General features: G+C 43.9%; 3 protein-coding genes across 3 annotated transcripts in view; all 3 read left to right on the top strand.

Moving 5' to 3' along the window:
• vsx1 (visual system homeobox 1 homolog, chx10-like) overlaps nucleotides 1-4,856 on the top strand; it is a 5,018-nt gene extending 162 nt beyond the window's left edge. The window contains exons 1-5 of the mRNA XM_069723781.1: nucleotides 1-259; nucleotides 811-886; nucleotides 2,454-2,577; nucleotides 2,844-3,039; nucleotides 4,555-4,856. The exon at nucleotides 1-259 is cut by the window's left edge and continues 162 nt beyond it. Coding sequence (XP_069579882.1) covers nucleotides 1-259; nucleotides 811-886; nucleotides 2,454-2,577; nucleotides 2,844-3,039; nucleotides 4,555-4,856 — 957 coding nt within the window. The remainder of the gene's footprint in view (nucleotides 260-810; nucleotides 887-2,453; nucleotides 2,578-2,843; nucleotides 3,040-4,554) is intronic.
• Nucleotides 4,857-6,973: 2,117 nt separating this feature from the next.
• LOC138636006 (zinc finger protein 627-like) lies at nucleotides 6,974-10,617 on the top strand. The gene is made up of 5 exons (XM_069723783.1): nucleotides 6,974-7,142; nucleotides 7,830-7,959; nucleotides 8,553-8,611; nucleotides 8,685-8,757; nucleotides 9,144-10,617. The coding sequence occupies exons 1-5, from the start codon at nucleotides 7,014-7,016 to the stop codon at nucleotides 10,295-10,297; spliced, it is 1,545 nt and encodes a 514-aa protein (XP_069579884.1). The 5' UTR covers nucleotides 6,974-7,013; the 3' UTR covers nucleotides 10,298-10,617.
• A 2,530-nt stretch (nucleotides 10,618-13,147) lies between these two features.
• Nucleotides 13,148-17,494, top strand: LOC138636003 (acetyl-coenzyme A synthetase 2-like, mitochondrial; the record flags this gene model as incomplete). Its single annotated transcript, XM_069723779.1, has 5 exons — nucleotides 13,148-13,508; nucleotides 14,820-14,916; nucleotides 15,936-16,135; nucleotides 17,172-17,347; nucleotides 17,429-17,494. Coding segments are annotated over exons 1-5 (891 nt in total), but the record flags the coding sequence as incomplete, so codon positions are not given.
• Nucleotides 17,495-17,500: the final 6 nt, after the last annotated feature.

Raw genomic sequence — 17,500 nt, 5'->3', positions numbered from 1 at the left:
CCCAGCGGGCCCCCGGGCTCGGGCCTGTCGGCGTCGGGCTCGGGGCCCGGGGCGGAGCCGCAGGTTCCGGGCGGCGGGCTCGGCGGGTTCTCGTTCCCGGGCGGGTCGCTGCCGCTCGGCCTCGGCTTCCTGTGCAGCCTGGCGGCGCAGCAGCCCGCCGGCGCGCCGTGCTTCCTGCCCGGACACCTGCCGCTGCTGCAGGCCCGGGCCGACAGCCACTACCTGCAGAACCTGGAGGCCCAGAGGGACGCCTACTCCGGTACGGCCCGGACCGGCCCGGTTTTTAACTCTTTTATTGTGAAGGTTTTAAAGCACGGCTGCTGTCTGATGTCACTTCTGTTCAGTTCGGCTCGGCTCGGCTCGGAACTTACTTTAAACTTTTAAACACTTTTTTGTCAGTTTGCTCTGAGACGGGTCGTCTGAAGTTCGGCTCGCCTCGGCTCGGCTCGGTTCTTCAGCCTCTATAAACAGCTTGAACGTCTTCACCATTTTTTTAATCTTTTTTATTCTGAAACAAACGGCTCAAATTTGTTTTAAATCTGGGTTTAAGTTTTTAAACAGATTTTTCATTTCATTCGTTTCGTTTCAATTCGCTCGGCTCAGTTCGGTTCTGCTCGGGTGTCACGTTCGGTTCGGTCCTGCTGCTGCTTCCTGTCTTGAACATCAGACATTTAGCTGATCTCTAACATTCATCTGATTTAATTCTGTTTGAATTATTGTGATCAAACATTTTAAAGTGTTCGTTCATAAATCTGATTATTTTTGATTGATTGTTTCCTTCTGACTGATGATGATGATGTGATGATGAAGATGAAGAGTGTCTGTCCGACCGAAACGACCCGAAAAGCTCCGGAAACTCTCAGAAGAGGAAGAAGAGGAGACACAGGTGAGAAGATCTGAAGATGGTTTTTTTTTTTTTTAAATTTACAGTTAAAATGAAAATAAAAGCGGGTGATCTGAATATTAAGATATTATTTCTGACATATTCATTTATGTGGTTTTAACTCATGTTTTAGTTTTTTTTAAATGAAGATATATTTATGTTTTAAATAAATGAAAGAAACCGATTCTATTTATTTTAAACATCTAAATAAAAAATAGAAGAAAACGATTCTAGAACGTGATAATAAATTCATTTTGATTTTCAAAAATGAAAAGTTTGATAAAATAATTCAGTTATTGATTCATGATGATGATCGTGGTTTCAATGTTTTATGTTTATGTGAAAAACAATAAATCATTTTATTTCAATTAACAAATCTTCATCACTTACAAATAATTATTTCAAGAAAAGAAAAATGGAACATAAACGAAATTGTATTTCTATATCAGCAGAAATAAGAAAAAATATGAATAAATTTATATTTCTACTTTCGAAAAAGAATTGAAATTAAGAGATAAAACGTATTTGTTCGATTTCCAGGTGATTTGTATTCATAAAGAGGCGACTTCATGTGGAATATTTTTAAGATAATTACATTTTACTTTTTTGCACAAACTGACTGAAACATTTTAATTTAAAATTTTCACTGAATTCCTGTTTAATTTAAATTTGTCATTTTTCATTACTAATCATTTTTATTTTACTTTTAATTTTTTTTAAAGCAGTAACATTCATTTTAATTTAATAAAAGGTATCAAAATATATCTGCAGATTCTTTAATTAGTTGATGAAAATTAAATTTTCTGCGTTTCTTTCTGAGTTTCAGACGACAAATGAAACCTGCAGACTTCTGCAGGAGGTTTACACTTTAACAAACAATCGATTGATTAGAATAATAATCAATCAGGAAATAAATTCACTGCAGCTTTATTTAAAAATTACTTTTCAGAATAAAAAAACAGATATGTGAGATGAAACACTAAACACAGAAGAATGATAAATAAAATGAAATATCAATGAAGAAGAATTTTGACAGAAAAAAGATTTTAAAAAAAGATGATATTTTATTGATTTAAACTTTTTGGTTATTTTAATAATAATTTAAAATCTTTTGTTATTTAACTCTGAAGTTTTATTTACGTGAGAGTTCATTTTTTGATATTATTTATATAAAAACTTAAGTCTGCCCTGCAGGAAACAAATAAACAGACAAACAAACACAGACATCTCTAGGATGTTTAATAAACAAACAAGTGATTAAAATAATAATCAATAAGAAAAACAAGTCACTGCAGCTTTAATTAAAAATGACTTTTTCAGGATAAAAACAGAGAAATTAAATAAAGAGAAATACTAATAAATTAAATGAAGTGGCTTCATGTTTAAAACTCTGCAGAAGTTTTTCTATATTTAAGCTGATTTCTTAATTTCAGACTTTTATTCTGATTCTTCTGAAATGTTCCAATAAAACATGAAGAGATTTAGACGCAGGAAGTGACTTCAGCTTGATCTGATGATGTTCAATAATCTTTGATGTTTAATTTCGTGATGTTTGATATTTGCTGTGCAGGACGGTGTTCACGTCCCACCAGCTGGAGGAGCTGGAGAAGGCCTTCCACGAGGCTCACTACCCCGACGTCTACGCCCGAGAGATGCTGGCCATGAAGACGGAGCTGCCCGAGGACAGAATACAGGTGAGGAGACGCGGCGGGCCAAAGGTCAGAGGTCAGCCGGTTCTAATCAGCTGATCACTTCAGAAAATAAAAGTTTAGATGAAAAAATAAAACTGAGTATCTGTAACAGAGGAGTGACATCACTCCGACTGTAACGTTGCATTTATGAGATTTGGTTAATTAATAATAATAATGCATCAAATTAATCAGATTTGTTTTCATAGCCTACTTGTTGTTGTTGTTGTTTGTTTGTTTTTAAACCCCGTCTCCTCCTCTTTCGTCTCCAGGTGTGGTTCCAGAACCGGCGTGCGAAGTGGCGGAAGCGTGAGAAGTGCTGGGGCCGCAGCAGCGTCATGGCGGAGTACGGCCTGTATGGGGCGATGGTGCGTCACTCCATCCCGCTGCCGGAGTCCATCCTCAACTCAGCCAAGAACGGCATGATGGGATCCTGCGCCCCCTGGCTGCTCGGTGAGCCGCATGCACGTCAGTGCCACGCACACGCACCACACCAGCACCAATACACACCAATACACACTGTAACACACACCAATACACACTGTAACACACACCTATACACACACCTATACACACTGTAACACACACCAATACACACTGTAACACACACCTATACACACACCAATACACACTGTAACACACACCAATACACACTGTAACACACACTGTAACACACACCTATACACACACCTATACACACTGTAACACACACCAATACACACTGTAACACACACCTATACACACACCAATACACACTGTAACACACACCTATACACACACCAATACACACTGTAACACACACCTATACACACTGTAACACACACCAATACACACACCAATACACACTGTAACACACACCTATACACACTGTAACACACACCAATACACACCTACACACATCAATACACACTGTAACACACACCTATACACACACCTATACACACTGTAACACACACCAATACACACAGTAACACACACCTATACACACACCTATACACACCAATACACACTGTAACACACACCAATACACACCTACACACACCAATACACACTGTAACACACACCTATACACACACCTATACACACTGTAACACACACCAATACACACTGTAACACACACCTATACACACTGTAACACACACCAATACACACCTACACACACCAATACACACTGTAACACACACCTATACACACACCTATACACACTGTAACACACACCAATACACACCTACACACACCAATACACACTGTAACACACACCAATACACACTGTAACACACCAATACACACTGTAACACACACCAATACACACCTACACACACACACACCTATACACACTGTAACACACACCAATACACACTGTAACACACCAATACACACTGTAACACACACCAATACACACTGTAACACACCAATACACACACACACCAATACACACCAATACATACACAGTAACACGCACCAATACACACACCACTACACACACTGTAACACACACCACTACACACACGCTGTAATGCACACACTGTAACACACACTAACACAGACTGTCCAGACTGCAGCAGGGTTCAGATGTTGACTTGAGACTTGTTGGACTTGAGACTTGTTGGACTTGAGACTTGTTTGTCTTGAGACTTGTTGGACTTGAGACTTGTTTGTCTTGAGACTTGTTGGACTTGTTGGACTTGAGACTTGTTGGACTTGAGACTTGTTGGACTTGAGACTTGTTGGACTTGTTGGACTTGAGACTTGTTGAGACTTGTTGGACTTGAGACTTGTTGGACTTGATTTGGGACTCAGAGCCATCGGAACCTTCTCTTTTACATAAAAATGTTTTGGACACACTAACAGTAGAGGACCATAAACAACAGAGTAAACAACAACAGACAGTAAACAAGAACAACAACAGATACAGAAGTAAATCATTGTGTAAACAGGACTGTGACTCGCAGACTGAATCTGAATCTGACTCCGCCCCCACAGGGATGCACAAGAAGTCTCTAGAAATGTCCAAAAAGTGCTCCAGCCCTCCGGCGTCCGACTCGACGCGCTCCGACTCGTTCTGCGACGCTTCAGAGCGACGCAGCAGCGGCGGTGGTGAGGCCCGGGAGGTGGAGGAGGAGGAGGAGCTGGAGGAGGAAGAGGAGGAGATGGAGGAGGAGGTGGCCATCGACCTGTCCAGCTCCTCCAAACAGCAACAGCAGCAGGAGGAGGGCGGAGCCTCAATAAGGACCGCCTCCTCGCCACGACGACGGAGCGGCGCTGAATCAGACGAACACAGCTGAAGGTGGGCGGAGTCTGACTGAGGAGGTGGAGCCCATGTGATGATGGCGGCGCCGGGATTGGATTGGCCCTTCTTTCAGGGAGCACAGCCAATGAGCAGATAGCCGTGACATCATTTGTTACTACGCAAAGTTTTAGCGCTAAAACATACGAAAGAAAAGTTTGTTAGCGGTAATTAAATGTTGGAATTCAATTTAATGACCTGAAGTGGAACAAACGTCACGATTTAAGAATCCAAACAGACATTTAGTTTTTGTTAAAATGTTAGCATAAATGTTCGAATGCTAACATTTGATCACGCAAACATTTAAAGCTCAGTAATTTGTAGAGCACTAGTTGTTTAGCATGCTAATACATATTAGCATGGTGCTCGATATTAAAACAAATTCTGAGTAAAAGATGAAATATCAGCATGCTAGCCAGCTAATTAGCACTACTTTTCTCTGCTAGCTGTGCTCCCGGAAAAGAAACGGCGCAATAACGAAGTGAGAGCTAACGAAGTGAGAACTAACGAAGTGAGAGCGTTAACGAAGCGAGAGCGTTAACGAAGCGAGAGCTAACGAAGCGAGAGCGCTAACGAAGCGAGATCTAACGAAGCGAGAACTAACGAAGTGAGAGCGCTAACGAAGTGAGATCTAACGAAGTGAGAACTAACGAAGTGAGAACTAACGAAGTGAGAGCGTTAACGAAGCGAGAACTAACGAAGCGAGAACTAACGACGCGAGAACTAACGACGCGAGAGCTAACGACGCGAGAGCGCTAACGAAGCGAGAGCGCTAACGAAGCGAGAGCGCTAACGAAGTGGGAGCTAACGAAGTGAGAGCGTTAACGAAGTGAGATCTAACGAAGTGAGAACTAACGAAGTGAGAGCTAACGAAGTGAGAGCGCTGACGAAGTGGGAGCTAACGAAGTGAGATCTAACGAAGTGAGAACTGACGAAGTGAGAGCTAACGAAGTGAGAGCTAACGAAGTGAGAACTAACGAAGTGAGAGCGCTGACGAAGTGGGAGCTAACGAAGTGAGAGCTAACGAAGTGAGCGTGCTAATGGCGCAGCGGTCAGGTGGTCGGGGAGGATGGAGGATGTACAGCACGTCTGCGTGTTCATGTCGTATTGTAACGAGAGTTTGTTTTATATCTGTTTCTGGGGAAATAATTTATTTTGTGTTTTATTCCTGTTGGTTTGTGAGTGTTTGAATGCAGCTCTGTGGATGAATGTCATTTAAATGTCATATTCAAAAAGTGTTTATTATATCATGTATGTACAGCAGGAGGTTCAGCAGGGCGGCCAATAAAAACAAAGTATTTTTGGAATCAATTTTGTTTTTGTCATTTATCATCAAACAATGCAGAATCTTTTCCTCACTATTGAAGCATTAATCAGGATAATTACAGTTTAATTTAAGTTTAATTTTAATTTAAAGGTAGCTCATTTAATACACAAATGTAAATGTAATTTTTATTAAAATGTTTACATTTGAAAATAAAGAATTACAGCCAAAATAAGAACAAAACTGACAACAATAATGACACAGAGGTCCAATGGATTTTTCAAATTGTCAAAATAATAATAATAATGTTTAGTGTTATAACTTTTTTTATTTTGACACGAGATAAAAAAAATTTAAATGATTATTTTAGACTTTAATTGTTTCCATTTTTGCAGGCATATTAAGTATTTATTCTAATATCAAAATTATTTCTAAAATGATAAATAACCTTTAGACATTTGTCTCATCAAAACAGTACAAAAACTCAAAATTTAAAATTGAAGCTGAATCTTTAAATATTATATTTGAAGCTCGTAAAGATTTGATTCATATAACCACAAAACCGTTTTTTATTTTAATATTAAAAACTATATATATGCAAAAAAATTAATTCATGCATATTATGACACAAAACTCCATTTAAAAATCCTCTAATTTAAGCTTTTTTTTTCATTCCGTTTATTATCTTACATATGTCTGTTAAAGTTAATACAATATCATTACACACAATTAAGACTTTAACAGTTTAACAGTCTAACTAAATTCAGTAGAATAACTAACATTTACATTTATTTAAATTTGTTGTCTCAGACAATAACGTCACTTCCTGCATCCGCATTTAGCCGTTTGTTTGCTAAGCTAACCAGCTGCTTGGTGCGGGAATTCTTGAACATGTTCGATTTAATGACCTTTAAAACGGAGGTGGCGTTCATCGTGAACAACTTGGCTAAGGCGGTGGTGACCGAGATCTTTACCGCGGCGGAGAAAGTCACCTGTGACAAGCAAAATCCTGAAACTGAGGTAAGCTACCGCAGCTAGCAGTGGCTAAAAGCTAACTTTAACTCCTTCTGTTCCGGTGGAAAGACCGGAAGTGTTTCCGGCGGGAGGGGGGCGGCTCACACCAAACTCCATTTAGAAATCTTCTAATTTAAGAATTCTTGGTTTGTTAGGTCACTGTCCTGAAATTCTGTGAATGTGACCCGGTGTTGAGCGTGACAGGTACTATCCTGGTTCGGTTCGGTTCGGTTCGACATGTTTTGTAAGCTGCTCACAGCGGAAGGTTAAAGACTCAGCAGCTTCAGCACTTGTTTGTTCGGCTTCTCATATTTCTTCATTACAAGATGGTTTTCATTTTTAGAAAAATGAAATGCACCGAATCATCTCCTGACAGTTCGTTGATCCTTCGTCCTGTCGGACGTCCGGTCACGTGACTGATTTCTGGAGGTTTATTCTGCAGGACAGTAGAGATAGTGACATAAAGAGGACGTGGAAGTCAAACATACATGTTTCATGAGTTATGGACACGATTTTGACCCTAAATTTGACTTCCTGTTGTCTCTTCAACACCTGATGAAGGATGTCAGCTGACTGTAGACAGTGAATATAATGTACCTCCATGTTATTAAGGATGTTTTATTAAGTAAATATTATTCAGCCTAATCAATATCCTGTGACTTCCTCTGACTTCCTGTGTGACTTCCTGCTCAGGAGAAACTCGGCGTTCTGGTCGACAGCTTGTGTGTTGAAGCTGTGGAGAAAATTGTGAAGATCATTGAGCTGAGCGCCGTGACAACGGACGAGACTCTGAAGGGTCGATGTGAGGAGAGCCGCGAAGCAGGTGTGTACCTGTGTGTGTACCTGTGTGTGTACCTGTGTGTGTGTCTTACCTGTGTGTGTCTACCTGTGTGTGTACCTGTGTGTGTGTCTTACCTGTGTGTGTCTACCTGTGTGTGTCTACCTGTGTGTGTGTACCTGTGTGTGTACCTGTGTGTCTACCTGTGTTTGTTTACCTGTGTTTGTTTACCTGTGTTTGTTTACCTGTGTGTTTACCTGTGTGTACCTGTGTGTGTTTACCTTTGTGTGTACCTGTGTGTTTACCTGTGTGTGTACCTGTGTGTGTCTACCTGTGTGTGTCTACCTGTGTGTGTACCTGTGTGTGTGTCTTACCTGTGTGTGTCTACCTGTGTGTGTACCTGTGTGTGTGTCTTACCTGTGTGTGTGTCTACCTGTGTGTGTCTACCTGTGTGTCTACCTGTGTTTGTGTACCTGTGTGTACCTGTGTGTGTTTACCTGTGTGTTTACCTGTGTGTTTACCTGTGTGTGTGTGTGTCTACCTGTGTGTTTACCTGTGTGTGTTTACCTGTGTGTGTGTGTGTGTGTGTGTGTGTGTGTGTGTGTGTGTGTGTGTGTGTGTGTGTGTGTGTGTTCCAGGTGAGGCTGCAGGTGTAAGCCCCGCCCCCTCTGAGCAGACCTACCTCCTGGTTTACGGGGTCAGTGAGTGAATCAAACATCCTCTAGAGAATCTGTTTGCAGATGAAACCTGATGCGTGTTCTGTGTTTCAGAGCGCTGCTGGTGACTCCAGCTGCCTGCTGGTGGCGCTGCCGAGTGGTACAAAGGATGCTAACGATGCTAACGGTGAGTTTGTACTGTGATTCACAACTTCAGCTGTTTTTTTTATTATTTATCCAAATAAAACATTACAATTTCCTCTCGTGTACCTCAAACAGTTACACCAGAGTCCATTTAAAAAGCCTTTAATTTGAGCATTTTGTCAGCTAAACAACGGTGTGACAGGAAGCAGACGTTAGCTGAGAGATGACAGCTGTCTGTCATGGGGGAGATTTGATGATGTTTTGATGAATTATATGTTGAATATTCATCTATAAAGGAGCGAGAAGGGAGCCGTGAGGAACCTCGGTGTTGATCTGGTACACAGAACTGAAGTCTGCTGAGCAGCGCCCTCTGCTGTCCAACACAGGAACTGTCTCTAATAATCTTCAACCTCTGTTGTTTTGCTGCAGGTGAAAATAAAAGCTGCTCCTCTGATGCAACAGACGTTGCTGACTCCTCCCCCTCCTCGTCGCCGCCCCCTCAGGCCGATGACCACGAGTACGCTCGGCCGCCGGCGCCGCCATCCGGCGCCGCCAGAGGAGGGGGGGGCGGAGTCAGGAAACAGCCGCACCGCCGGAGGAAAAAAAAGCCGACGGCGGCGGAGACGCACCTGCGGTGCTCGCGGTGCGGGATGCTGTTTCCGAACGCCGAGCGGCTCGCCGACCACGACAGGAAGTCCCACCCGGCGTGCTCGGTCTGCGGCTCGCTGTTCCCCGGCATCCTGAAGCTCCGCGAACACGAGACCAAAGAACACGGGCTGCTGCCGTACGCCTGCGACTACTGTCCCAAGAGGTTCAACCACAAGGCGCACCGCAACCTGCACGTGAAGGCGCGGCACACCGGAGAGAAGACGTGCCACTGCGACATCTGCGGGAAAGGCTACTCCTGCGTCAGCGTGCTGAAGACGCACCGCACGACGCACTTCGACAAGACCTTCATCTGCGACGTGTGCGGGAAGAGCTTCTACCACAGCTGTCACCTGACGCGCCACAAGCTGGTGCACCAGGAGGCGCGGCCGCACCGCTGCTCCACCTGCGGGAAGGGCTTCACGCAGGCCGCCAACCTGCGCAGCCACCAGGCGACGCACGGCGGCGAGCGGCAGCTCTGCTCCGTCTGCGGGAAGAGTTTCCGCTGCCTGAAGAACCACGTCGTCAGCAAACACTCGCACGAGCTGCCGGCCGCCGAGCTGCCGGCCCGAGACGCCGTCGTCGGTTGCGAAGTCTGCGGCAAGAAGTTCCCCAACCCGTCGCAGTACCGGGCGCATCAGAGGAGCCACACCGGGGAGAAACCCTTCCACTGCGACATCTGCGGGAAGAGCTACCGCCTGAAGGAGCTGCTGCGCGACCACCGCTACACCCACAGCGGGGAGACGCCGTACCGCTGCTCGCTCTGCTGCCGGACCTTCAGCCTCGCCACCAGCTTCATGAGGCACCGCAGCATCCACAGCGGGGACACGCCGCACCGCTGCAACGCCTGCGGGAAGAACTTCCGCCTGCTCACCTTCCTCAAGGCTCATCTGCAGACCAAAGCTCACCTGAAGCAGACGCAGGCTACCGCCCCGTGACCTCTGACCTCTGACCCAGACTTAAGGTACCAGCTGTTTATTCTGGGCTGATTTACACCAGAGAACGTCGATACGTTCACGACCCCGACCGAAGTACTGCGATACGACCAGCTGAGAAACACCGAGCCGAACGTTTGTTGTGTTTACTCAGGAGGAACTTTTATCATACGTAGTCTAAACTGTCGGTGTGATTGGTTCTGTGTCCAGGTGACTCCACCTTCACACACCGTCACCTTGGATAGGCTCCGCCCCCTGTGACCCTACTAAGGATGGAAGGCTGTTCGAGTCCCACCATAAAAAAACAAACAGGAAATGAACATCACCATAAAAAAACAAACAGGAAATGAACATCACCATTCTCCTGGATTTACAAAATACAGTGTCTCTGTGCTGCTCGGGCTGATGCTGGTTTCCATGGTAACAGGTGCTGCATCCCAATGGCAGATCACTCTCACTGATAATTGATGCTCCTGTGTTAATACAGCTGTTTGTAACCGATGGCGACCGGAGGTCAGATTAAAGGATGTATACAACAATTAATCCACATTGATGTTGTCAGAGATTTAATCAGTTTCACCATCGTTAATCTGGAGGATGCACAACTACACAACATCTACACAACAACTACACAACAACTACACAACATCTACACAACAACTACACAACAACTACACAACAACTACACAACATCTACACAACAACTACACAACATCTACACAACATCTACACAACATCTACACATCTACACAACAACTACACAACATCTACCCAACAACATCTACACATCTACACAACATCTACACAACAACTACACATCTACACAACAACTACACAACATCTACACAACAACATCTACTCTTCACAACAACTACACAACATCTACACAACAACTACACAATATCTACACAGCATCTACACAACAACATCTACACAACATCTACACAACAACTACACAACATCTACACAACTACACAACATCTACACAACAACATCTATATAACATCTACACAGCAACTACACAACATCTACACAACTACACAACATCTACACAACAACATCTACACAACATCTACACAACAACTACACAACATCTACACAACTACACAACATCTACACAACTACACAACATCTACACAACAACATCTACACAACATCTACACAACAACTACACAACATCTACACAACTACACAACAACTACACAACATCTACACAACTACACAACATCTACACAACATCTACACAACAACTACACAACATCTACACAACAACATCTATATAACATCTACACAACAACTACATTACACAACATCTACACAACTACACAACATCTACACAACATCTACACAACAACTACACAACATCTACACAACTACACAACATCTACACAACAACATCTATATAACATCTACACAACAACTACACAACAACTACACAACAACATCGACACAATATTTGGCTGCACTCACATCTCCCGGACCACAGCGCGGCCGTACCCGGCTTCAGGGCTATTCAGGCGGATGGAGACGTTGTTCAGAGCGGCAAGAAGAAAGGTGGAGGGATTGCAGTCTATGTGAACGAGAGGTGGTGTAATCCCGACCACGTGTGTGTGAAGGAACGTTTCTGTAGCCCGGACATTGAACTTCTAGCCGTGGGGATGCACCCTTATTATTTGCCGAGGGAGTTCACGTCCTCCATTGTTATCGCTGTGTACGTTCCTCCATCAGCTGACGTAGAGGCAGCAGTGGACACCATCCACTCCACTGTGGCTAAACTTCAGACTCAGCATCCCGGTGCATTTTTGTTAGTTACTGGAGACTTTAACCAGTCTGGATAAAGTCCTGCCAACTTTGCACCATTATACAGGAGATCATTCCTGATACAGGAGATGTCCCCTTGTGGGATTAATAAAGTAACTATCTATTATCTATCTATCTATCTATCTATCTATCTATCTATCTATCTATCTATCTATCTATCTATCTATCTATCTATCTATCTATCTATCTATCTATCTATCTATCTATCTATCTATCTATCTATCTATCTATCTATCTATCTCTATCTATCTATCTATCTATCTATCTATCTATCTATCTATCTATCTATCTATCTATCTATCTATCTATCTATCTATCTATCTATCTATCTATGTATCTATCTATCTATCTATCTATCTATTAATCTATCTATCTATCTATCTATCTATCTATCTATCTATCTATCTATCTATCTATCTATCTATTATCTATCTATCTGAAGACATTTTAATCTGAAATGTAAAAGGTGGAGCTGTTGACTTCCTATTTGGACCTGCAGGGGGCAGCAGTGAGCAGAGCAACATGCTGAGAGGGGACTCCTCTTCATCAGCTCTTCTCCGTCGTATCTCCAGATGAACTCCTCTGATGAAGACTCTCCTCCTCTTTCTCCGTCTCACAAGAAACAGGAAGTGTTTGTGTAGATTAAACTGACAGGAAATAAAATAAGATATCCACAGCAGTAAAATTAAATTGATATTTAACATGATAATACTCAGACTTTTATTTTCTAAGGCTTGACTGCAGGACTTTAACAGTGCTTTTATTGTGAAGGACCAGAGTACTTCCTGCAGCCGTGTGTTATAATCAATCAGATGAGATGACATAAAAATTGTTATGAAAATAAAATCAGGAATTTGTCTGAAATCACAATCAGAATGAAAAAAATCTGATTTAATATCAACAGTTAATAAATCTGTTCAAACTTTATTAAAAACTTTTTCATGTTTCAGAAACGTTATAAAAGTTGTGTGTAAAAGTGTGCGTGTGTCCGTGTGTACGATGTGTGTATCTTTGTGTCTCTGTGAGGTGTGTCAGTCTCAGATGTGTCTCCTCCGGATCAACATGGCCGCTCCGAGCAGTCGGTCCGGACTCCTTTGGACCCTCCTGAGCCGCTGCAGGACTCCGGGACCCGGACGGACCGGAACCGGGCCGGGCCGGTGTCTGTCCTCTCTACCTCCTCCTCCTCTTCCTCCACCGGGCACCTGGAGCTCCGAGCTGTCCCGGCTGCCCCACCGGGATTTGTACCGGCTCTCGGTCACGGACCCAGACCGGTTCTGGGGCTCCGCCGCCGCCGACAGACTCTGCTGGGTGGAACCGTACCAGCAGGTCCGGGACTGCGAGCTGCGCAGCGGGAGGATCAGCTGGTTCCTGGGAGGGAAGCTCAACGTGTCCGGTGAGTCTGCACCGATCCGCCTGTTGATCCGGGTCCGGGACCGAGTTTCTGAGGGGTTCAAGTTCACTTCAGAACTCTGGACCTACCCGGATGGACCTCTTCCTGCTTCTACCTGAGCAGACATCAAATAAATGATCAATAATGGAGATCAATATAATCATCTAAATGATCAGTATTAGCCTTTATAATGTGACGTCACTGACCCTAGTTTTTAAAACGTCCTGCTGACGCTGCAGGTGGAGCTTCATCTTCATCATCTTCGTCATTCATTTTAAATCTTAAAAAGTTGTCAAGCAGGTTTCAGGTAAAAACTCACGTGCTGCACACTTTTTACAGGCTGCACCAGACTCCATTCAAAAATCTGTCATTTTTACAGACTGCCAGACTCCTGAAAACTGACACTTATACAAGTACAAAATAAAAGTTTTCACTCTGACACATCCGATACCGATACATCTGTTACAAGCCGATATCAGGCGATGATATTTACATGTTTACAGATAACAAACAAACAAAAACACCTTTATTTACACATTTACAGATAATAAACATACAAAAACACCTTAATTTACATGTTTACAGATAACAAACAAACAAAAACATCTTTATTTACTTGTAACACTGATGCATTTCTTCTGCTACTTCCTGTGATTCTATGATATTTAATATTCATATTATGAAGGACTAGGACGGTGATTGTTTGGAGGCAGCGACTTCATCCTCCTCATCCTCCTCTGTTGTTTTCCTGCCTCGGATAATAATCCAATAATATTCCAATAACACCGGCCGGATGATGTGCCATCAGATCTGATGCTGCAGCGTTTTTGGTTACATAAATTATTTTGTAAACCTGCTGCGTGACAAACAGGATCCTCGGGATAAAGTCAGGATTAACGTCCAATCAGAGCGCTTTCCATCAGGATCGTGTGTCGCGCTCAACGCGGCTGAGGCGTGTTGGCGCTCTGCATCACAACACATCCATTTATTGATAAGCTGAAAAGGTTTTATCATGAGATCAGTGTTTCCTGATTCAGTAATAAATAGTTCAAAGTGATCCTCATAAGTTTACAGACAAAACCGGAAACAGGAAGCGGTCACGACTGCAGGGCCACAGGATGATTGACAGCTCTGATCCTGACTGATGATTATTATCTTGATTTGAAGGGCTGAATGATGGAAGTAGAAAGAATGATCTGTTTAAATGGAGCTTCTTATTGTGTGTTTTCTCACATGATCGTAAGAACAGATGATTCATTACCTGTCTATCTCTGATGTTTACTTTAATTGACCGTCTGTCCGTCTGTCCGTCAGTGAACTGCCTGGACGTCCATGTTGAGAAACATCCGGACCGGGTGGCTTTGATCTGGGAGCGGGACGAGCCGGGCACCGAGGTGAAGGTCACCTACAGGTAACCGTCCTATCACAGATAAGAGATCCTCCCTCTACGCAGACGATCCAGATCTTTATCTTATCAGCCCGCTGGGACGTCCTCCTGTTGTCACGGCGACAGAAACGTACAGACGAGTGCCACACTCACCTCTGTTCTTTGAGTTGGATCTCTGCTGCTCTTTTCTCTCTCTGCTCTCCACCCGGTCGAGACAGATGTTCTCCTCCTCCGGGTTTTTCCTTCCTGTCGCTCATGTTGAACTGTCGTGTTCCTCTGTGATGTTCTGAAGGTTCTGTTGGAAGAACCCTGAAGTAAATATTGTGATTTGGCGCCATAAAAATGAAATATAATTAAACTGAAATGTGACCAATCATCAACCATCAGTGATGTCATCGTTGGTTTGTGAACGTTATGAATCCTCCAGTTCAGATTCTGTCCGTCACCATATTGGTAGTTCGGAGCAGGAAGTGACCATATTTGGACGAGCTGGGGGAGGAGCCAGAGGTGGATCTGACCGATCTGATTAGAAACCTGACGATACTACGTCCCGCCCACCGATAGCTGTAACCTGACTGCACCGCAGGCCTGTCAATCAAACAGACACGCCCCCAAAAACAGGTCTTCTTGAATCTTCTTTTCTAATGAATGAGGGATTATTTTCAGATGGACCTCCAGAAAACTAAGAAGAAGGAGTGACTTTAGCTAACAACACCGAGATAACTGATGGACACATTTTATTCACTTTGGATTTGATGAGAGAAGTTGAATGGGAGTCTATGGAGCCGGAGGCTTTTTGGAGCCGACCTCTAGTGGCACTCGCTGGTATTGCAGCTGAAGACACTTCTGGATCGGAACCATTTTACAGACCTGAAGCTACGAACTCTTTTAGAAACAGTCTAAAAGTGTGACGGACAGAATCAGTTTTTATTTGAGAGTTTAATGTTCATAATATGTTTGAATAGAAGTCACATAAATTCACTTTAACTGATTAAAAATCAATCATCTTCATCATCATCATCATCCTCCTGTTTGTCCAACAGGGAGCTGCTGGAGACGACCTGCCGCCTCGCCAACACTCTGAAGAGTCACGGCGTCCACAAAGGAGACACGGTGGCCATCTACATGCCGGTGTCTCCGATAGCGGTGGCGGCCATGTTGGCGTGCGCTCGTATCGGCGCCGTGCACACCGTGGTGTTCGCCGGCTTCAGCTCGGAGGCTCTGGCAGGGAGGATCCAGGACGGTGAGTCGTCCACACCGGATCTGTGACATCACAGTTTTTAAAGAAATCCACCACGAAAACAAAGAATTCAACACATTAAAAGTGAAGTGGAGGAACCTGAAGCTGAAGGTCAGAGTTCGTCTCCTCTCGCCGATCCGCCGACACGCTGCCTTTAACCTGTCGGATCAGACGTGTGGAGGCTGCTGTTGTGGAAACAGAAACCTGCAGAGCATGATGGGAGTTAGACGGTGGAAACACCTGCAGAGGGTCCGAACTAACAACACCCGGATGACTGACAGCGATGCAGGAAGGATGTTCTAAAACCGCGCTGTCAAAATAAAAGTCCCCAAAGTATGAGAATAATAACTCGTGTTCTCTGAGTGGATGTTTGTTGAGACGTTTCATCTCTGTAAAGTTTACAGCAGCTTCACAGTTCAAAGGTTGATTCAGTATTTACGACCTCGGAGAGACGAGCAGCAGAAACACACCATGTGGTCTATAACAGACTTGTTAACATCAGAACTGGACGCAGAGCCGTCAAACTGTTTCTGTTCCACATTCGATATCAAACCAGAACAAAAAGACAGAAGAACAGAACGTTTTTATTAATCTACATTCTACATGTCTGGAAGTGTTCAAATACAACGAGAGGAAACTTTCCATCAACACTGAACAATTAACCCTAAACTCCTGGGGAAGCTTTTAAACCAGAATCTAGAGAGATAAATAAAAACCAACCACAGACAGTAAACAGGAAGTAAAAGAAATAAACAAAGAAATAAAGTAACGACAGAATTAAAGAAACCAGTCGGAGGTGAAAGTTTCCAGTTAAATCAGCTCGTTAACTTTACTTCCATCTTATGAAACTGCAGGACGGAGTCCGTCCCTGAGGACCTCACACTGTGTGTGTGTGTGTGTGTGTGTGTGTGTGTGTGTGTGTGTGTGTGTGTGTGTGTGTGTGTGTGTGTGTGTGTGTGTGTGTGTGTGTGTGTGTGTGTGTGTGTGTGTGTGTGTGTGTGTGTGTGTGTGTGTGTGTGTGTGTGTGTGTGTGTTGCAGCTCAGTGTAAAGCCGTGCTCACCTGTAATCAAGGTGTGAGAGGAGGCCGGCTCATGGACCTGAAGTCCACCGTGGACGCGGCGGTGAAGAGCTGTCCGTCCGTCCAACACGTCTTCGTCTCTCAGAGGACAGACAGTCCCACAGCGATGGGAGCGCTGGACGTCCCGCTGGAGGAGGTGATCCATACGTCACCAGCTGTCTGTTCAATGTCTGTCCAACATCTGTCCTACCTGTCCTACCTGTACCTGTCCTTCCAGGTGATGTCCTCTCAGCCGGCCATCTGTCCCGCGGAGCCTCTGGACAGTGAGGACGTCCTCTTCCTTCTCTAT

The sequence above is a fragment of the Brachyistius frenatus genome, unplaced genomic scaffold (assembly GCF_029030835.1).
Source record: "Brachyistius frenatus isolate BFR_SWC_R1_liver_20210118 unplaced genomic scaffold, ASM2903083v1 Contig_344, whole genome shotgun sequence".
NCBI classification, from domain to species: Eukaryota; Metazoa; Chordata; class Actinopteri; family Embiotocidae; genus Brachyistius; species Brachyistius frenatus.
The sequence above is the reverse complement of the archived record's forward strand: the minus strand, read 5'-3'. Positions and strand labels throughout refer to the sequence as shown.

Bases quoted from the DNA above. Each gene is read 5' to 3' on its own strand.
- LOC138636006 (XM_069723783.1), top strand. From the start codon at position 7,014: ATGTTCGATTTAATGACCTTTAAAACGGAGGTGGCGTTCATCGTGAAC. The intron at 7,960-8,552 runs GTGTGTACCTGT...TGTGTGTTCCAG, and splicing joins TGAGGAGAGCCGCGAAGCAG to GTGAGGCTGCAGGTGTAAGC. The intron at 8,758-9,143 runs GTGAGTTTGTAC...GTTTTGCTGCAG, and splicing joins GGATGCTAACGATGCTAACG to GTGAAAATAAAAGCTGCTCC.